At 38.4% G+C, this 22,596-nt stretch overlaps 2 protein-coding genes, 2 long non-coding RNA genes and 2 pseudogenes across 4 annotated transcripts in view; 4 read left to right on the top strand and 2 right to left on the bottom strand.

The window, feature by feature from the left end:
* The window catches only part of LOC131016908 (uncharacterized), a 1,184,262-nt gene that overhangs the window by 301,181 nt on the left and 860,485 nt on the right, over window positions 1-22,596 (top strand). The window lies entirely within an intron of this gene.
* LOC131016860 (proteinaceous RNase P 1, chloroplastic/mitochondrial-like) lies at window positions 6,274-9,159 on the top strand (annotated as a pseudogene).
* LOC131017054 (uncharacterized) lies at window positions 9,176-11,037 on the bottom strand. The gene is made up of 3 exons (XR_009099370.1): window positions 10,397-11,037; window positions 9,576-9,675; window positions 9,176-9,387 (listed from the first exon to the last, which is right to left on the bottom strand). It is a non-coding gene; the product is annotated as an uncharacterized LOC131017054 (long non-coding RNA).
* On the top strand, window positions 13,532-18,161 carry LOC131016865 (serine carboxypeptidase-like 20; annotated as a pseudogene).
* On the top strand, window positions 16,889-18,161 carry LOC131016901 (dirigent protein 24-like). The gene has a single exon (XM_057945702.1). The coding sequence runs from the start codon at window positions 16,889-16,891 to the stop codon at window positions 18,035-18,037; it is 1,149 nt and encodes a 382-aa protein (XP_057801685.1). The 3' UTR covers window positions 18,038-18,161.
* LOC131017013 (uncharacterized) lies at window positions 20,529-21,436 on the bottom strand. Its single transcript, XR_009099321.1, has 2 exons — window positions 21,073-21,436; window positions 20,529-20,962 (listed from the first exon to the last, which is right to left on the bottom strand). It is a non-coding gene; the product is annotated as an uncharacterized LOC131017013 (long non-coding RNA).

Raw genomic sequence — 22,596 nt, forward strand, 5'->3', positions numbered from 1 at the left:
GATGAGCTCGATCTGTCGAGTCACTACTTCATATCAGCGCTGACACCGGGCGAACTCTCGGTGAGCTTCAGGCCCCCCGACAACCCATTAGCTCGGGGTGTCCAATTTCCACAGCACACCGGAGCCCGTGTTGTGGAGGAGCGCGGGGACGAGGAGGATGCACCTCGTATGACTCGCAGTCACAGTGTTCGGGGCCCTGTGAGGGATGCTCGACCCCACGAGCCGGCTCGTCATTCAGTAGATCCGGGAAAGCGCCCAGCGCCGCATACTTCTTCATCGTCGAGCGGATCTCGGCCTGTATCCAGTCCCAGCGAGGGTGAGGTGGACCGTAAGTGGGTGAAGAAGACGATCCGTCAGGATATTAAGAAGGCCTTCGGCAAATTCCTGGATAAACTGAAGGGCAAGGGCAAAAAGGATAGGTGCAAGAAGAGCAAATATTTTCGAGGGTCCGTCTAACTTTCAGAGATCGCTTTGGGTTAATAGCCGAATGCCACGTCCAGTGACACAAAAGTGGTGTGACCATTATGAGAAGTGGGTTGATAGATGTCGAGCGGGTAGGGGTAGTGAGGTGTATATCAAGGCCAGTGGTGCCCCGCGGGAGTACGACTACTTCGCGCGGGTGGAGAATGTCAGCCAGGAATTCACAACTGGGGTAAATAATCTATTGATTTTAACATTGTTAAATTATTTTCTACTAACTTTCTGATTTTAACTTTGTTGCAGGATATTGACTTGCATTTTTTGACCTTGAGAAATAGACTTAGAGATTCCCTGGATTTACTTGATGACGTAAATATGAATAACACAGTCATAGTAGACACGGATTGGTTTGTAAGTAAACTTTCATTATTTATATGTTTTCGTTGGTCAGGGTATAAATTATTAATTACTTATTTGATCTGCAGATATACCTCAAGAAAGAGTGGGACGCTCTACTGGAGAAGTGGGCAGGAAGTGAGTTTACTCCAGCGGAGTTTCATATATTGACGCATACAGCAATAGCTTCAGATTGGGAGCCTGAGATAGACTGGATCTCCGCTGTACGTGGAAAAGCACTTCCGGGCCATGAACTTGCACCTGGTCAAATAGGATAGATGGATGCCACACAGGTAATGATTAAACAATTATCTGTCATTAGTCATTTGTGATTTTATCGTTGTTTCTTATCAATTGTGTGAAATTTGTCATAGGTTCTCATGCCAGTCATAATTGGCCACCATTTTATCCTATGTCGGATTCGGTTAGGAGAAGCCGTTTGCGAGGTCTATGACCCAGTATTCCACAATCTTAGTGCTCAACATCAAAGTGCTCGATGTGCTGAACTACTACCTTTACTGAGATTGTTGTCAGTTGTCCTTCAGTTGTCGAGGTGGCTAGAAGACACATCCATTGATGCTGCAGTGGCAAATGAGAGGTGGCCAGTTATGACGGCGGAGTTTGCGCCAGCGGAGGTTCAGTTTCAGCAGTAGGACGCTGTCAGCTGCGGGCCTTTCATCTGCATGTATGCTGAACGACTGGTATCTGGCTCTCCATCCATTGAGTGGGGGTAATAGCAACGTGAGGGCATATAGGAGCAAGATTGCTAGATCTATATTTTTGTTGTGTGAAACTTGGAATAACCGACGCACTAGACTTGGTATTACATAGTGTTGTATATTGTTACATTCATGTGTGGTTCTATTTGGTTATTCAACGAACTTTATTTTCAGTTAATCATTTCAGCTTATCGAGTAACAAGATAGTGCTCAATCAATATCATTAACTGTTACAACACACAAATACAAACTACTATTCCCTGGGCTCAGTCGCCCTGCCAGCGCACGTTCTCTTGCTGTGTCCTTCTTTATGGCAGATGTTGCACTTCTTTGGTTTACGACGCCTGATACTAGAAGAATCATCTGCTTGTGTGATGTTGCCTTCACCACCACCTCGATGTCTACCTTCTTTTGGGCGCCCCGATTGACCTTTTACAATCAGAGGTAATACAACCTGCTCAGCGATGTGCTCGGGAACCAACCACTGGTGTCTCGGAGGGAGATTATTAACTTCGCGAGAGTAAGTATCGATAAGAAAATCATTCGTGTAGTACGAGTCTACTTACTCCGCGATCGTATCACTGGCCTCACTGTAAAAACAAACAAACTCCGACAGTAATCAATATAACGAACATTAGAACATATTTACATTTCAATGAACCCGACAGTAATCATTTCATGCTCGTACCTTATTGCAGCGATTAAATGAGAACATGGCAGTTGGTTGGACTTCAATAGCTACCCTTTTACCGGCCTCAGCAGTCAAGCCTTCCTCGTTTTATTGTGCAGCCCTTAGTCGCTCGCTGAACAATTTCTCAATAACAAGTCTGATTGCCTCTAACATCGAGCAGATAGGAAGTCTTCTTGCCCACAACAATCTGGAATTAAAAGCTTCAGCAGCATTTGATGTCATAAAATTGTAGCGTCGCACAGGCATAGGACACATCGAACGAGCCCACTTTTCCGGCCCAATCCCCATTAGTTTATCGTACGTGGCTCTCTTCATAACCTTCAGGGCGTTCATAGCCCTAGTGAAGTCGGACTTCTCGTACGCAAATGCAGCTTGTCGATACACCTCGACCATTGCCTTACCGTAATGCTTCAGGTTATTTTGCAAATGGTAGTAGCATAGGCCGTGGGTGGCATTTGGTAACTCATTCCTGATAGCATTGGCAATGGAGATATGTTGATCAGAGACAATCAAAAGTGGATTGGCTTGGCCATAAACACGTTGAATGCGTGACATGAAATAAGTCCACGATTCATCGTTCTCTTTCGGGCCAACACCATGCGCGAGTGGGAACAAACTCTCGTTGCCGTCCTTCGTCACTGCAACAAACAAAATACCCCTATTCTTACCCTTCAAGTGTGTGCCGTCGACGACAATCACTGGCCGTAAGCTGAACATGAAAGGGGTAGCCGAAGCTGCAAGAGCAACAAATAAGTGCTTGAATCGGCCATCATCGTCAACTTTCCACTCCACCATCGAACCGGGATTCGATTGTCTCAACACGTATAAGTACTTGGGCAGCATCTCGAAGGACTGATCATGTCGACCATAAACCATCTCAGTCGCTCGATTACGGGCTCGCAATGCAACATCGTACTTGATCTGTACGCCAAACTCACGTCGCAGCTCCAGCTGGATGGCCTTCGGCTTCAAGATCTCGCAATCGTCGTGTATTTTATGTGCTAAGTATGCTGCAACGACTTTTGCGGGGGCCTTTATTCGCCCTACGCGCCCTAGATCACCGTCGCATGAGTGCTCATTGGTGAACTTATACACTCCCCAAATGGCTCTATCTTGAGACGATGCATGGAGCTTGAAGGGGCACGTATCTGAATGCTTGCATTTGTAGTAAATTCGTCTGCTGTCAGATTTGGTGACAGAAGATTCCTTGCCCTGCTTCATGTTCCACAGACCGATTGCAACGATCAGATCATCTTTGCTATTGAAATACATATTCTTTGACAACTCCCGAGGCAGTAGCTGATAATCTTCAATATCCACAAGTGCCGCTGCAGCGTCCAACGGGATAACCGGAACTAACCAATTAGTTAGTTCATCTGCTCCAGGAACCTGTTCGTCATCATCGTCATCGATCTGCAAATTCTGCCAACCTGCATATTCAATCCCCGCCCTTCTCACGTTCTCTGTCTCCGACAAGTCTTCAGAGGCGCTTGTATCAGTCTCGGCTTCAGATGATGGAACATAATCTTCATCTACATTACCAGCATTCTCCACAAACTGAGGCTCGTACGTATATTGATCATCAGCTGGACCCCAACAACGATCGGTTGTTAGGTGATCGTAATCGTACGGATTTGGCTCATCCCATGAAGGCCAACCCGTTGACTGATCATTACCCCAAGTGACCGACGGTTCACCAATTTCTTGTGCCGGTGAATCTCCGGCTCCAACTGATAGGTCTAAATAAGCATATCTTTGGATTGCTTCCAATCCGTCCCCACCTTCGAATATTGCACTGGATTCACCTCCATACCCAGAAGATTGAGGGACTTCGAACGAAGGAACATACACTCCTCCACTATAATCGTCTTCGACAACATAAATCTCAGGAAAATGTGGCTGGGACACCAGCAACTGAAGCAAATCATTGTCATCGGCAAGAATATTTTTACTGTATACCATGCCATTTAATCTCTTCGTCAAATAATACAAGCTGTAATTAGTGCTCAATGAATTCTCCAACATCAGGTGATTTATCATGTACACCGTAGTGGCCATTGTGTCTCCAAAAATATGCAAACTCTTAGAAGAGCCGCCGATGTACTCATAACCATTGAAGGCACCTCCATAATTAACCACAAAGTATCTCCCATATTCATTCATCTACAGAAAAAATCATAAATAAATAAATATATGATGTAAAGGGAATAAAATATTAAATTCAGTAAAATTCAGTATAATATTAAACTGCAATTAAATTCAGTAAAATTCAGTAATTAAATTCAGTAAAATTCAGTAATTAAATTCAGTAAAATATTACAATTCAGTAAAATTCAGTAATATTAAACTGCAATTAAATTCAGTAAAATTCAGCAATTTAATATTAAATTCCGTAAAATTCAAGTAATTCAACAATTTAATATTAAAATTCAGTAATTCGAGTAATATTAAAATATTAAAATATTAAAATATTCAGTAAAATTCAGTAATATTAAACTGCAATTAAATTCAGTAAAATTCAGCAATTTAATATTAAATTCAGTAAAATTCGGTAAAATTCAGCAATTTAATATTAAATTTAGTAAAATATTAAACTGCAATTAATACCAAGAAATTTAATTAAATTCAGTAAAATATTAAAAAAATGCAATTTAATTAATACCAAGCAATAACAGTTTTAATAATTAATAATTAAACAATTATAATTAAATTAAATTCAGTAAAATAGTAATAATTAATATAAACATACAGATAGATTTAATAAAGTATTTAATGCCTAAAGAACAACTATCCGGCCGGTGAAGTGCCCGGTAAAATGTATCCGGCCGGGTACATTTCAGATTGAAACTGTTCCGGCCGGACGCATTATTCCGGGCATAGTACCGGCCGGATAGTTTCTCTATAGGCATAAAATACTTTATTTTATTAAATTGCACAAAACACACATAAACAATGCAATGTAATACCCAGCAAAACTCGCAATAATAATTCAATAATTATTACTTAAACAATATAATTAAATTAAATTCACTAAATTACTAATAATTAATATAAACATACAACTAATAAAAATGGAATATTTTATGCTAAAAAACGATCGGTCCGACATATAAACATAAGCATATAGGATCAAACAAAACATTGAAAATAAACAATAACCAACTTAAATTATATTTCAAACGTAAAATGACATACCTTTAAACGTTCGGATGAGAGAATTCACAAATAATAGCTTCACCACTTGGAAAATATTATAATTTCTATTGAGTTTGAGTGTTTTTTCACTTTGAGTGTTCGGATGAGAGAATTCACTCATATATAAACAAAGATTCCTTCATTTCACGTGAATTTCAATGAAATTAGAGTGTTTGACATGAATACTTTACTGACAAGGCTATTTCACATCATATTTGTCGTTTATCATCAATTTAAAAAAAAAATTATGTCCATTAATTGAAGGCTAATTAATCGATGAAATATAAATACTAAAAATTAACACAATCGATATTAGCACTCAAAACACACAATGGAACCAAAAAAAATATGTGTCCGACCGGAACAAATATGTGTCCGACCGATGAAACCTTGTGTCCGGTCGGACACTTTTTTTTTTCCGATCGGGCACATTTTTTTTTGTTCCAATGTGTGTTTTGAGTACTAATATCGATTGTGTTAATTTTTAGTATTTATTTTCCATTGATTAATTAGCGTACGATTTAGTTCTAAAACCTTCGATTTTAATTCAAAAATAAATAAATATTATTTTTTGTTTCAGTCTTTCACTTGTTCCAACAATAATTTGACCGATTTCAATCTTGAATTCATGACATTGATGTTTTTCTTACACTTTAACAACTTTTGTCATAGATGTGTAAGACCTTTTGCGGAAAACAATGCACATCCATCACAATCTATGGGCATTTTCGGCATTTCACAACATTTAGGGCATGACTTGCTTTACATAGCAAGAGAGGGCATTTTTCAAATTTTGCATAAGAGAATGGACATTTTTAATTTCGCCTCTTTTATAATTTCCTTCCGTAGTGTCTCGCAGAAGTTGAGTGAGTAATTCCATCGAGCAGTTGGCGGGCACTTTGTCGCAGTTTCTTGAATTCGAGGATTCAATTTTTAGCAGGGATGCTACTCCGCGCGGCGGCGGTCTCACCCAAAACCTCTCTTGTCCTTTCCCACTTCCGCAAGAGCTCCAACACGCTTCTTCTGCATTCTAAATGCTTCAGTTGTTTCCGGCAGCGCCATACTTGTTCACTGAAGATTATATGCAACGCGAGGGAGCTGCCAAAAAGCCCCATTTCGATGGAAAGAAAAGCAAGGCATTTCTCCTCCGCTTCCGCTGAGGCTCTCGTAAAAAATTCAACGGATTTGAGCAATCGAATGACGAAAAAGGCGCGTAGAGAGGCCCCAGACATGATTCTGCGCGTGAAACTCGACCAGTGCTCGAAAATCGGCGACTTCGCGGAGGCCCTCCGCCTCTACGAGGAGGCGAAGGCGAATACCGTTCCGCTCAATCTGCATCACTACAATGTGTTGCTTTACTTGTGTTCCTCGAGTGGAGGGAGTTTCGAGAAAGGATTTGAGATTTTTAAGCAGATGGGAGTTGATAATGTTGCCCCAAATGAGGCGACATTCACAAACATCTCGAGGTTGGCTGCTTCAAGAGAGGATCCGGAGTTGGCTTTTACCCTAGTTAAGCAGATGAAGAATCATGGAATTGCCCCCAAATTGAGGTCGTATGGGCCGGCATTGTTCGGTTTCTGTAACAAGGGGATGGCAGATGAGGCTTATGAGGTGGATTCTCATATGGTGGAGAGTGGGGTGTCTGCTGAGGAGTCTGAGCTCTCTGCACTCCTTAGGGTTAGTTCTCGAGTCGAGAGAGAGAGGGGAAAGTGTATGAATTTATGCATAGGTTGAGGGCTGCTGTGAGGCAGGGGTCTGAGGAGACTGCATCCGTGGTGGAGGACTGGTTTAGTTCAAGAAAGGCTGCTGAAGTCGGGGCCCGGGAATGGGATGTCGGGGGCGTGGGGAAAGGGGTTTTGGAGGGAGGGGGCGGGTGGCACGGGTAAGGATGGTTGGGGGAGGGTAGTTGGAGAGTGGTGAGGACTAGGATGAATGAGGCTGGGATATGCCAATCATGCGGAGAGAAGCTCGTTTGCATTGATATTGATCCGGAGGAGACGGAGAATTTCGCCAAGTCCCTGGCTAAGTTAGCCTCCCAGAAGGAAGTCAAGAACAACTTTGCACAATTTCAGGTCTTTCTTGCTTTCAAGAGCATATGCATTTATAGAACTAATGTATTATCTTGCTTAAGCTTTTACTGTTATATGTTAATCTAACTTGTTGGTTTTGAGGTGTATTTTTTGAATATGATGAGACTTTGTGATGCTAAAAGTGATTGATTGAACTAAGCTTTCATTGTTAATCTCACTATTAGAGAAACATAGTTGAAGTGTGTTTTTCTAAATATGATGAGACTTTGTTGTGATGCTAAAAGTGCTGGCTGGTTAATTCAGGAGTGGCTGCAACGGCACGGTCCATTTGATGCTGTAGTTGATGGTGCGAACTTGGGTCTTGCTAATCAATGCACGTTCAATTTTGGTCAGGTAGAACTTGAAATTTCACAGCCTCTATGTCTTTCCTCTTGTTGAGAATGCAATAAACTACACGTCTTTGGGTATTGTTGAATGGTAGTGTGTGTACACTTACTCGTGTTGGTGCTTTCTTTTCGAAGATTGAGAGAGTTGTGAATCAGTTGCGTCAAATCAGCCCATCAAAGAGTCTACCCCTTGTTGTTCTACACCAAGCACGAGTCAAAGGCGGCCCTGCTCAGAAACCTAACAACAAAAAATTGTTGGAAAGCTGGAAAAAGGCCGGTGCGCTTTATGCAACTCCTCAGGGTTCAAATGATGATTGGTACTTACAACTTACTACCATTTGTGTGTGTGTGTGTGTGTGTTTCTTTGGCCTCTACAATATTGAAACATGCTTCAACAATCGATTTAATCTTGAGTTTGGACTGGTGTATAAAGTAAACTGGCAATTTGCTATACCTAATGATATCTTCTTCTACTAATCTTGTGTCCACAGCTAGAGTAGTTTATGTTCCTCTAGCTTCAATTTTGCTTATGCTTTATAGTTGCTTCATGAAAATCAAGAAAACATATACATTAGAAAAGGATATGCAATCTATTCTATATATCCTTCTGTGTGAAGACATTTTTTCTTTGTTTTCTTTTTTTCATTTGCTTTCCTTTAGGTATTGGTTGTATGCTGCTGTGAGTTCAAAGTGTTTGCTTGTGACGAATGATGAGATGAGAGATCACTTATTCAACCTTTTAGGCAATAGCTTCTTCCCTAGATGGAAAGAAAAGCACCAGGTAGTTTCTCTTCTTTCCTTTCTTCTGGTTTATTTCTTCATCATTATTTTTGTCATCCAAACTAAACATGTATGAGGCTCAACGTCTCGAATTTCTCATGTTTTCGTTCGTTTAATTCTCGACAGGTCCAGTTAAAATATACCATTGAAGATGGGCTCACGCTGCGCATGCCACCACCGTATTCAATCGTCATCCAGGTTGGTTTAGTTTTAGTTTTAGGTTTAGGTTCTCGCTCATCTTAAGCATAATGAACGAAACTTCTTCCCCGTGTTACATCTCGTGTTTCACTCAAATTTCCACGAACATCATGACAGGAGTCGGAACGAGGCAGATGGCACGTACCAACTGTCACCGGAGACGATCTTGAGGCTCCGAGACAATGGGTTTGCGCAACAAGGGCAACAACACCAGATGCGTAGAGCTTCCTTAATTTTTTTTTCAACGATGAAACTACGTCGTTTTAGATATTGTAATTGCAAAGAATAAGAAAGATCATCTGTGGGATTGCAGCATTTTTCAGAAAGCCACGTGATTTTTGCGATAGTTGGGAATCATAGTAGGTAGAATTGTAGATTCATTTATCAATGACTGCAGCTGTCTTTGATCTATTAACAAGTTACATTATAGTACAATCTAATAACAATAATAATCTAACTGGATCTTACAGCATCGATTGCAAGAATTAAATTGTCAATTTTGGCTCCTGTTACTTCTTTAACAATCTTGCTATCCTAGGAACCACCTTGATCCCTAGCTCTTTTGCAAGTGGCTGCAAAGGAAAATATATACATATATATCAGATCAATCTTTGCAATAATACATTTTCCGTAAGAACAAGGCGATGCATTCACTGTAGATTTTGGCAATCGAAATATTAAAAATAGTTCCCCGTCTCACACTAAAAATGGGTTCTCTTTATTTATCAATCTAGGGAAATGAATGAAAATTGTTACTAACCCTGTTTTCATTGTTGCAATCGAGCTTCAAGAACACAACATCGTCGTATTTTTCAGACAGCTGCTGATATTTTGGCGCGATTACCTTACACGGTCCACACCTGCGCGAAGGATGTGTGAATTATTAATTTCACAGCAACCAAAATCAGAATTGTTGCATACACAAAAGTTATGGCTTGTATATATGAAATGTTATGCTGCAGCTTCATTGATTTACAACAAGTTGATCAAACAAACTCTCCTCACAAAATGAACATATAAACAACTTTCTACCTCAGCAAAACCATGAACTAAGTGTGTGTGTGTGTGTTGATCTAGTGGTAGATGGTAGAGTGGTTTTGAGGACACCCAAATCAATTACATGCTGCAAATTTACGCCCAAAAAGTGAAGGCCCTCTCATGCACATTATGTAAATTTTCCTTTAAATTCTAAGTAATTCATGCTTGTCATATGATGATGGATGATCTAGGTGACAAATTATAGTTGAGATACATAAGCAAAAGGTGACAACTTGCCCTCCTCAACCAATCAAGATTATGCTTGGGGCTAGCTAATTAAGAGTGTTCATTTAGTCTAGATAGATAAAAATAGTATAGGTTAATCCAATGTTTACTAAGATGGATTAGAACTTTGGATATTTCAAATAGTTTCACTTCATTCAATCCATTTCCCTATTTACTTTTTTTTTTGTTTTCAATCGATATCTAAGTTGAAGAATTCCAAACCAGCAAATCTGCTCAAAATGCAGCAAAAGCTCCCACTAAAGCAATGAATTACGATTGAAAAACTAGCAATTGAAAATGTGGAGATGATAAGCTCACCACTGAGTGTACATATCAACAAATTATACGTCTCTCAAATCTATTTTAAATTTTTAACGGTCTCAAATCGCGAAGCGCCCTTATTTTTCAGATCTATTTATACGTCTCAATTTGATATTTCATCTCTCTCGCCTTTTTCTCCTTTTCTTTTCGTTTTTTTCTCGCTTTTTTTTTCTTCCTTTCTCTCGCATTTCCCTTTCTTCCCTTCCTTTCAATTTGATACGTATTCAAGAATGGCTGCCGACTTAACAATGGGCACCGGATTGATGGAAGGTTTCGCAATTACTGTTCGAGATCAGGCTGATGTGCGTGAACAACTAACGGCACTGAATGGCCAAATTACAAACTTGAATGCTGAATTGGAAGATTTGAGGGCCCAATTGGATGCGGCCGTACGTCAGAAAAGGATTCTAAAGAGTCAAGACCAACGATTGGAGACCAAGAAGCTCAGTATCGTTAAAGATCTGAACAAAATTGGTACGGCTAGGATAAACCACTTTGATGACGTCGATGCGGCCGAACAGCTTCGGGTTCAATACCACTCCGGCTGCGTTCTGATCGCCGGCAACGAGGAGGTTTTTGCCGAAATGGCGCAGCGGGGACTTCTTCATGAATGATAAAGGTATGATCGTAATAGTTCATTTTTTATTTTCTTTTATTGATCTTGGTAATAAAACTATAATGATTTCTTGGTAACAATTATGGGTCTGTAGTCGAGGTTTCTTGGTTGCTTGACCGCATGAAGTTCGAGTTTGCTGTATAGCAGTATAGAATCTACGTATAATCATCGAAAAAAATACGAATACGTGTAAATACGTCTGAAATACGTATTTAATACGTCTTTTTCGTTTTTTTCGTATTTTTGTTTTTAGGGTTTGAGAAATACGTTTTTAATACGCCTGTTGACTAGAAAATACGTTAAACCCAATTTAAAAAAGAAAAAAAAGAAGACCAACTGACGCGAATTAGTTCTCTGAATTTCTCATCTCCTAAACCCTACTGCAAGCGGCGCAAATCCCAGCCCATTCTCCGCCGTCGCGACTGCCGCCGCCGCTGTTCTGGGGCAGTTCATGAATTGGAGTGTGAAATCCCAGCCCATTCTCCGCCGTCGCGACTGCCGCCGCCGCCGCTGTTCTGGAGCAGTTCATGAATTGGAGTGTGAATTGGGTTTATATTGGGGGTGCGTATCGTGGAAGATTGGGGGTTAATCAATGGGTTAAATTCTAAATATTAAACACTCTAATATTGATGGTAGGCGGTGGGTATATTGGGGTGGATTTAATTATGTTATTTATTTACTTGGGTGGCCGATTGGTGTAGGTAAGGGGTGGGTTTAATTTTGTTATTTATTTATTTACTTCTAAGTTTTAAGAATTAAGTAGTTATTTTTTATATTTGGTTATGAATTAGTTTCTATGATATATATATATTAATATTATTTATAAAATTATTATAAAAATAAAAACGTATTTTTAACATATTCGTATTGTGATTTTTGGGATATTGACGTATTTTCGTTCTCGTCTCGTATCGTATTCATATTTCGTATTCGTACCGGTGCTTCCTAGGTATAGATTGCTTTTTTCTTGTGCTCTGTTCTATGTTCATGAGAGTTTCTAAGCTGTATTTGTTGTAATAATTGTGTTAGCCTCTATTTCTAAGTACTGGAACTGATTACTACTTGTTTATAAATTGATTTTTGTGTCTGTTCTCATTGATCAAAATGCTTAAATATTTTTAAATTTCACTTTCTAAGTTTGAGATCTTTCTTCCCAGTACTTAATGACTAAATTTTGTAATCTCCAGGAGTATAATGACACATTATTGATCACATATCTGGCCATGTTCATCAATTGCTGGTAATGACTTTTTAACCTTTGTGTTGCTATTATCTTTTCTAAATATACTTTAGTTGTATAGTGCTTTTGAAGTAGGATACATCTTCAGTTGTGAGATTGTTAGGATTTGTTGAAGTGGGTACATCCTTACCTAATAGTTGTGTCAGGCGGATTGCATCTTAATTTTGTGTCGCTCATTTTGTAATATGCCATTAGGGGAGATGTTTGGAGTCACCTGGATTCCTTTAATGCACTTGAACTTATGATTCATTCCCCTCTTAATGTTTATGTGTCTACCTGAGATATCATTTCCTGGAAACTCAAGCATCTGTGTTGTGGCATATGTCGAAATTTGAACTAATTAGAATTTGTTTCCAACTTTAATAGACTACTTTGATGTTAGTTCTGATCTTATGTAAACTTCTTATGCAGTACAATGAACGAATTGGTCGCAAATTCAACACTGCTTACGACATAGCTGAAGAGGGGAAGTGCATTTATCAAAATATTTGTTATTTTTTTTTTTCATCCTTGTTATTAATTTGACCTCTGAAGAAGGCAGACTGTCTATACATATCTCATATCGCAATAAAAAATGGATGTCTTATACCACTCGGTTTAAATGTGACACAAGTGGTCATGTTGTTAGGGACAAAATCTCCCCATTCTGCAAGAATTTGGATTATTGATGTTGTGAATTGTGATGGTGTGTTACCTTTGGTTTTATTTCTCCCACAAAATCTAGGTGTGTTTGGATAAGGTGTGTAAGAAGCTATGTGGTCTGAATGCATCATGTAATAATCTGTGCCATATATGCTTTTAGTGGCCACGTTACCCCACTTGGTGCACTCATTCTCTTGTAAATATCATCTATTTCAAGGAATTAATTCGGTTAATGTCATATTGTAACTTTGTATCTTGTTTGGTATTATATCTAGAGAGAGAGAGAGAGAGATGAAGCAAAGGTAGAAGTGATTGCAGTCATAGTCAGAAAAGCAATGAGACACTATTATATATATGAAGAAAAAAAATAAATTAAAAACTGCCTACTTTCAAGAAACTTAGCAGGCTGAGATATGATTATATCTTAAGAATTTAGAAGAAATCTTTGGTTGGAGGCAGTTCAATCATGTCATTTTCATTGTTAAAGAAACTGCCTACTTTCAAGAATTAAACTCAATTTGTTTGCTGGTGGTGGATGGCAGTTTGATCATGCTCATTTTTCTTGTTTTTGACAGATTAAGGTAGATCAAAAAGCAATTTTAGCATTAAAAGAAAATTGAAAAAGTGAAATGATGATTTAAGTGAGAGAGAGAGAGATGGGATTGTTGAACTGAATCTTGTCCTTATGCACTGGTGTGATCTTCTTCTTTCATCAGCATATGCTGACTAAATGCAACAGATGAAAACGAAATTCCCACAACAGCTTCTTGAATATACTTGTCAGAAATAGGTAAAATGGTGACACATTCTTTGCAAATCAAATCTCAAAAGGGGTGTCTTTTTCAGATGGAAATTCAGTAAGGAGATAAAAAAAAAAAGATGCTTTTTAAGGTGATTATTTAGATCCTCATCCTCTTCCACTCCCATATAAAGTAGTGGGCTCTAGTGACTATGATGTCACAATAAATTTGTCCCATCTTTCTGTTTTCCCCACCTTCCCCAATCTTGATGCTTCTCCAAAAACACCATCAACTCTCTTCTTAGACTTCTCTGTCTCTCTCACTCTCTCTCTCTCATATACACGAACGGTGAGACAAAGCCTCCATGGCCGGGCACAAAGTAGCCCTTTTTCCGGTGAGTATGCTAGTATGCATGTTTCTGCAGCTGCACCTTGTTGAACCAGCTCCTCAACTTTCTCTTGTAAGGAGTCTTCCCGGATTCAAAGGAACGTTCCCATCAAAGCATTACTCGGGGTATTGATTCGTGTACCTTATCTTCCTGGTTTGCACTTATTATCTCACTTGACATATGACTTTATGTGCAGGTATGTGACACTAGAGGGGAACCACCCTCCAAAGAACCTCTTCTACTACTTTGTGGTGTCGGAGAGAAGCCCTGCACGCGATCCTCTTGTTCTGTGGCTAAATGGAGGGCCGGGTTGCTCGAGCTTTGATGGCTTTGTCTATGAACATGGTACAGCCTTCTTCTGCTAAACTCTTGACTCGCTGCATCTGATAGATAAGTGTTGCTGATAAAAAATAAAAGCAACAGAAAAGAGATGTTAGGAATCTTGATCAGCTGAGCTTTACATGAACAGGGCCTTTCAACTTCGAAGCATCAAAAGGCGGGGGCTTGCCCGTTTTGCATCTCAATCCGTATAGTTGGTCTAAGGTTGGGATTCTCTCCAAGAAAATGGATTCTATTTCTCTGTATTTTCAAGTAGGCAGGAACTCTTAACATTGACTGCATCCTTGTATGGGATAAGGTTGCGAGTATCATCTATTTGGACTCACCGGTTGGTGTTGGATTCTCGTATTCTGCAAATACGTCGTATTATGAGAATGGAGACTTGCAGACTGCAGCTGAGACTCATCTGTTCCTTCTTAAGGTGTCTTGCAATGTTTTCGTGCCATTCATGAATTTCGTGTTAGTCATCAAAATTGATTTGAGTTCTTGTTCAATTCTCATATATAGTGGCTTGAGGAATTCAGAGAGTTCAAAACCAATCCATTTTACATTGCTGGAGAATCTTATGCTGGCATTTATGTCCCTACTCTTGCATCCCTTGTTGTCAATGGTATCAAAATCTGAGAATCTTTTGATTTATAACAGTCAAATGCATCACATATCAGCACAGGATTGAATGATCATTTTTCCATGTAGGAATCAAAAATGGAACTAAACCAAAGATTAATTTCAAGGTGGTTTCCTAATTCATCCCCTATCTTTTCCATTAACTTGGAGTTTGAATGATTGAGATTCTGATGCAGGGATACATGGTCGGAAATGGGGTCTGCGACTCTCACTTTGATGGCAACGCGCTCGTCCCATTCGCACATGGTATGGGCCTCATATCTGATATGATGTATAAGGTAATCTTGAAATTTTGTGTGTATATATATAGAGAGAGATTAGACGGATGGTTTGTATAAACGACGAGCGCCTTTTTCTGCAGGAAGCCGAAGTTGTCTGCAGAGGAAACTACCTCAACTCCCTCAATATTGATTGCCAGAATATACTCTACAAGATTGACAGTGTAAGAATCTTGGCATCATGCACCATTTACTCCACACTAGTTTGCTCGTTTACTATACCGACTTTTTTCTGTCAGGCTTTAGACGGGCTGAACAGGTACGACATCTTAGAGCCGTGCTTCCACAGAGGTGAAGCAAAAGAAGATGTGATGAATGAGAACAGCACAAGCCTCATACCAGAGAAGCTTCAAGCAGCTTGGGGCGACTGAGAGGCCTCTTGCTGTGAGAAAGAGGATTTTCGGGCGTGCTTGGCCTTTTCGTGCACCGGTAGCAGATGGAGTCATCCCTCTGTGGCCTCAACTAATGAGAGAGATCACAGTCCCATGTATAGTAAGAATCAAAGAATTGAGAGATCTTGAACAAAAAAAAATGGAATTCTTCTTGACATTCTTGTTTTGTGCAGGACGATGTGCAGGCAACTAAATGGCTGAACGACGAGGGAGTTAGGGAGGCGATTCATGCTAATCCGGTGCATATTCTGGCTCGGTTAGATCTCTGACAATGCCCTGAAATCGGAGATTTTTTTGACATGAACTTGTGCAGGAGAGCGGGAATTGGAGCTTGTGCGTGGATTTGCACTACACGCACGACGCAGGGAGCATGATCGCGTACCACAAGAAGCTCACTTCGAGTGGCTACCGGGCTTTGATTTATAGGTATGAAATGAAATGAAATATCTTGATGGAATAGTTCAAGATTGGGACAATGATGATTTGTAGTGTGATTGATTTATTACAGTGGAGACCATGATATGTGTGTTCCATTCACTGGAACTCAAGCATGGACTCAGTCACTTGGTTATGAGATAGTTGATGAGTGGAGGCCTTGGATGTCTAATGCCCAAGTTGCAGGGTTCTTCTCTCTCTCCCTCTCTTGATTCTTGATTCTTGATTCTTGATTCTTGAATCAAGTTTTGATTGTGTGTTGTGTGTGAAGTTGCAGATATGTACAGGAGTATGCTAATAACTTAACTTTCCTCACTGTCAAGGTATGCTCACTACTTCAACTTGGAACAATTATTTCAACTTTTTTTCTTGAATTAATTAGTACTATTTTAGAAGGAAAAATATTTGATTTGTGCAGGGAGCTGGACATACTGTACCTGAATACAAGCCTAAAGAGTCATTTGATTTCTTCAGCCGTTGGCTGCAATCCCACAAGATATAGAGATCAACAAATGAAAAGAATTGTATGTTTGAGTTCAATTTTTGCTCATATAAAAATGAGACTCTCTCAACTAAACCATTTCTTTCATGCCTTTCCAACTAAAGAGTTTTAGGTATCTTAACTAATCAATCAAACACTTGCAAAGTGAGATAATTAAAGAGCCAATTTTAACTAACCAACTCCATCTCATCAGCTCCACTCTCTCATTCCCTACTTAACTATAAAACTATAAATACCAATTACTCAATCTCAACATTCATATCAAAATCAAACACATCTCTCAACCAAAAATGGCTAAGCATTTCACTCTCACCTCCTCCTTTTGCTTGTTGCTACTAGCCACCACCCTCACCCTAGCCACCTCAGCAAGAATTCTTGATGAAGAAACACCACCATTCCCCCTCCCCGCCGCCTCCTCCGATCCGATCCCACCGCCGGAGACGGTGGCTCCGGCCACAACCGACCACCCGAGCGGTCAAATCCCGGCCGTCCCCACCACCAATGTTGCCCCGCCCGAGCCCACCCCAATAGAAGAAGAACCCGCCGCCGTCCCCGCCACCAATGTGGCCCCGCCCGAGCCCACCCCAATAGAAGAAGAACCCGCCGCCGTCCCCGCCACCAATGTGGCCCCGCCGGAGCCCACCCCAACAGTAGAAGAACCCGCCGCCCCCGCCGTAGCGGCGCCGGTGGTCCCCACAACCAATGTGGCCCCACCCGAGACGACGGCCGCCCCATTAGGCGGGGCGGCGGCAGCAGCATTCTCCTTCTTCATGCACGACGTCCTCGGTGGGTCCCACCCGTCCGGCAGGGCGGTGGCGGGGATCGTGGCCAACTCGGACGCGAACAACCTCCCATTCTCGAAGCCGAGCAACCCGATCTTCCCGATCAACGGCGGCGTCCCGCTCAACACCGTCAACGGCGCCATCAACAGCAACAACTACCCCTTCCTGGTGGGGCTCAACGGGGCCCCCTCCAGCACCCTCGTGCAGAGCAACGGCAACAACGCCGTCGCCGGAAACAACAACCAGCAGGCGTTCGTGACGGCGGGGCAGCTGCCGCAGGGGCTGACCCTCAACCAGCTGACGTTCGGCTCCGTCACGGTGGTCGACAACGAGCTCACGGAGGGGCACGAGCTGGGCTCGGGGGTGCTCGGGAGGGCTCAGGGGATCTACATCACGAGCTCCTCCGACGGCAGCAGCCACACGGTGGCGCTCACGGCGGCGTTCCACGGCCACGAGCACGAGGTGGAGGACACCGTGAGCTTCTTCGGAGTGCACAGGACGGCGACGCCGGTGTCGCACATCGCCATTGTTGGCGGCACTGGGAAATACGAGAATGCAAAGGGCTTTGCCGCCATTGAAACGATGCCGCATCAGGATCAGCACACCACTGATGGGATTGAAACAATTACGCATTTCACAGTTTATATTACTCCATAGGAATTGCTTCCATCACGCTTTTATCTTCTGTTGATTCATTTCTTGCTTAATTTCTGAGTTTAATCATTAATGTGTGTTTCTGTATTTAATTTTTACGTTGTGAAATGGTATGACTTTCGATCCACTAGGAGTAATGATATGTGTGAGCTTTATTTTTAATATTTTTAGAAATTATCCGCCTAAAAAAATATTTTAGAAATTATTGTTGATATTATTAATTTTATAAATTATAATTTTTTTTTATTCTCTTCAGGTGTGTATGGAAAATGAGACAACATATTTTTACGCATTTTTAATATTTATGATAAAAAAATTTATTAGGTAGAATATTTTATCGGTCAGCTCATTTTTGCTTATTTTCTTTTTAATATTTTCTAATATTTTTATGTCTAGTGAATATATGATTTTAATATTTTCTAATATTTTTATGTCTAGTAAATATATGATTAAAAGGGGGGGGGGGGGGAATAATATTTTCTCAATCTTTTTTTATCTATCATTTTCCATTGAAAAAATTACAATCAAAATAAATGCACCTTAATTCACTTATTTGAACTTAAAAGGAACAAATGAAACTTTGTTTTTTATATAATTTGTCAAATTATTAACAATAGTAGTAATAATTTTCAAAATGTTAAAATCAGAATAAATGTATAAAATAAAAAGGGGTTATTGCCAGAAAATACATATACTTTGTCAATTTTCTGGTTTATATCATGACTTTATAATTTGGCCAGAAAATACATCAATTTTCAATTTAATTGTAATTATAACATGACTTTATAGTCTTGTCAGAAAATACACAAAGTTTCAATTTATTCTCAATTATAACATGACCTTATTTAGATTATTTTTCATCATAGATGTATTAATATTTATTGTGTTTATATTAAATTGTTATGTATAAAATATTTTTAATTGATTGATTAATTTTTATAAATATTAAGTTAGATGATTAATTATTTCATAATATATATATATATATATATATATATATGCATGTACTTTTAAGCCATCAATATAATATCTTGTTATATATATATATATATATATAGGGAAGGGATCAAAAAAGAAAGCTAAATGTATGAAGAATAAGGAATGAAATCCGGCCCTTCATAATTCTAAATCCTACGGCTGTGCAATTTTCGGATTTTATACCTTAATAATTCCAAGAAGGCTATGTTTGTCATTATACTTTTAGTTGTAACCGAAAATATCTTTAATATGTATGGTAAGATATGGTTAATCCCATAATTCTTGCTCATTATTTCAAACGACTGATTTCCTTAAAGAATTTGGTCCTTCTTTTTTCCTTTATTATCTCACGCCATTAAAGTATTAATAATAATAATAACTCTTCTATCTCATGCCATTGACGTATTATTGCTACTACTTTGATTTGCTGTATTTTTGTATATATATGTTGATGTATTATTTTTATTTTTATGTATTCCTTATATTAATATTTAAAATTCATGAAATAATATGTCTTTGCTTTAGATAAGACTAATTTTCTTCTGCTCTTTCGTTTTTTTATGCAGATCCGTTAAATGTTCATTCATCAGAGTCTATATTTTATTCGCAAACATTGAAAGTTTATTCACTAAAATTATACTGAATAATATTCACTTTATTTACAAAACTTGAAAGTTTATTCACTAAAATTATACTGAATAATGTTCACTTTATTCGCAAACATTGAAAGTTTATTCACTAAAATTATACTGAATAATATTCACTTTATTTACAAAACTTGAAAGTTTATTCACTAAAATTATACTGAATAATATTGAAAATTAATCGAATACCACTTTATTATATTTGTTCGAATAAGGATATCAATTCGTTGAATAACTTTCTTTGTACGATAAACATAATTATATTGTATTTTAATATTGTTAAAAGTGTACCCAAATAAGAATTATATTTTTGCGAATAAGGATTAAAATTTGCTGAATAACGTAACTGTTACTCATAGATTGTGAATAAGGAAAATATTTTGTTGAATAAAGTAGGATTATTCATGAATATATCGTATTCGAATATTGTTCAAGATGTACTGAATAAAAATCATATTTATGCGAATAAGGAAAATAATTTGCTGAATAAAGTAGGATTATTCATGATTATATTGTAATCGAATATTATTGAAGATGTACTGAATAAAGAGCATATTTATGTGAATAACGAATATATTATACTGAATAAAGTAATATTATTCATCAACATAATATGTAACTAGTAATCACAATTTTAAGATGTATTCAATACGCAAATAGTGTTGTATTAACATCTCATGAATCAAAATCTATAACATACAAGCAATATTAATAGCCAAAATATTGATACGAAATTTCAAAATTCCAAAATACAAAAAATCCAATTTGAAAATCCATCTACCTTGCCTCTGTTTATCTTTCTGGGCTCATAATAATTATGGATTACATTCATAAAAAACATGTTTGATAATACACAACATTAAGAGTTGCAGTAGCATAACTAGTAAATAAATTAAGATACCAAAGTTTCAAGAGTTTAACAAAGCAAGCATCGTGGAACTAGAAAAACATACCAAATACAAGTAATTCTAAACAAAGAATTGTAGTCACGGAATCATCAAGACCCCATATCAAAATTCATTTCGCAAACAACAGGCTCTGGCTTCACACTTCGCATATCTGAGCAGGCCGCTCTGGTAGTGACCAACGTTGTGTGCGTGCAGTGGCCTTTCTTATCCCTCGAAGACTTCAATTCCTTTGATTCCTTAGTCGTAACGCCTCGAGAAGCTTCGTACTCTAAATAATACGCTCCCACTCCAATAATCTTCATATTGCACAAAGTTGACAGGAAATCAGGAAAATTCGTGTATTTCCCCTTCCAACGCGCCGGAACGGGGCCGAGACCTTCATCGGAGGAACTCTTCATCTACAAAAATGAGTCGCCATTTTCAGAAAGATGGAATTTCAGATCGCTTACACAATCTTCACTATCCGAAATATAAAATAAACAAGCAGCAAAATAATGTAACAACTAACCCTCTTTAACGGATCGTCGCCGGAAACCACAGGAATCAATCAGTCTTCGAAGCTTAATTATGGAGTGGAATCGCCGCTGCTCTGTGGATGGGGGGTAGGGTCTATGCGGCTGTATACCTAGGGTTAGAGACATTGGTGTGATGATGGAAGGTTTGTGGATAAATTCCTTAATTACCGTCGAGATAATTTAGGATGGTTATCCAATCAAAATCCTATCCCATTCTTGCCCCTCAACGTGAAGTATTATGATTTTTTGGATATTTGGTTGATTTTTTATTTTAATTGAATGGATCTGAATTTGAAATCTAGTCCGTTGATTTCCTATAAATCAATGGTTAAGATATGTTCTTTATTCTCTACTCTAAGGGCCTTCTCCATAGATCTCAACTATATATATATATATATATAGAGGGGCTAAAATAAAAACAGTTTTTAAACAATAAAATAGGAACCAATTTGGGCCTTTAGATCAAAAAATATCGATGGCCAGATTTCGCCCATTTCTTCAGCCATAATTCACACGGCTGTTTTATAATGGATTATAAAGTAATTTTACATATCTAATTTGAGAAATTCCAAGATTTAAGTGATATCACATCATTTATTATAATATTGTTTCCATCTTAGAATCAAATCCGGTATGTGTTTTTCTAATCTCTCAACGTCACTAATTAAATCTGCCGTTTTTCCAATAGTTGTATTATCTTTGACTTTTAAGATGGATAAACCAAGGTTTGCTCTGTTCTTCATATGATTTTCTGTACACCAACATTCATTTGCGAACAATAATACATCAATTGAATTAATTCATATATATTGTTGTTGTTATAATAATAATTCGTACCTTGCAAGTTGCAACACTAGATTCACATAAAATCTTTATGAATTCAAATGTATGTTCATCGCGATTCATCAAGGTGTATTGATGTCCTAATACTTTGTTTTATTACCTTATATTTCTCGTACAAATATGAATATAATATTTTTGTGACAAATCACATGCACCTATTATTTATATATATAGACAAATGTTAAAAAAAAATAGATGGTGGTTAATAGATTTATTTTCCAAATATGAATATAATATTTTTTTTGTGACAAATCACATACATCTATTATTTAGTAATGAAGTAGACAATGTTTAAAAAAAAAAAAAAACAAACAATAGATGGTGGTTAATATATTTCTTAATTTGCCATGTATGTTTATCTTGAAAACTTTTGATGAATTCGTGGTTTTCATTATGGATTCACAATGCAGGTATGAATTGATTCATTAGTATGGATTTTGTTTTAAATGAATATTTCTTTTGTTTTCAATGAATACTAAAGATGTTTGGTATGAATTACATTTACTAAAGATGTTTGGTATGAATCCCGCTAGGGTTCTACAGTACACTCGTAATTCGCCTAGTAGGCGACCGTTTTCTCTCTCCAAAGATTGGAGAGAAATCCTGTATACAAGACATCTCGGACACTCGTCCGGATCCATACAAATTTTTATGGAGTCTCCTCCCACATTGGT

Source organism: Salvia miltiorrhiza, chromosome 3 (genome assembly GCF_028751815.1).
Source record: "Salvia miltiorrhiza cultivar Shanhuang (shh) chromosome 3, IMPLAD_Smil_shh, whole genome shotgun sequence".
Lineage (NCBI taxonomy): Eukaryota > Viridiplantae > Streptophyta > Magnoliopsida > Lamiales > Lamiaceae > Salvia > Salvia miltiorrhiza.

Bases quoted from the DNA above. Each gene is read 5' to 3' on its own strand.
- LOC131016901 (XM_057945702.1), top strand. From the start codon at position 16,889: ATGGCTAAGCATTTCACTCTCACCTCCTCCTTTTGCTTGTTGCTACTA.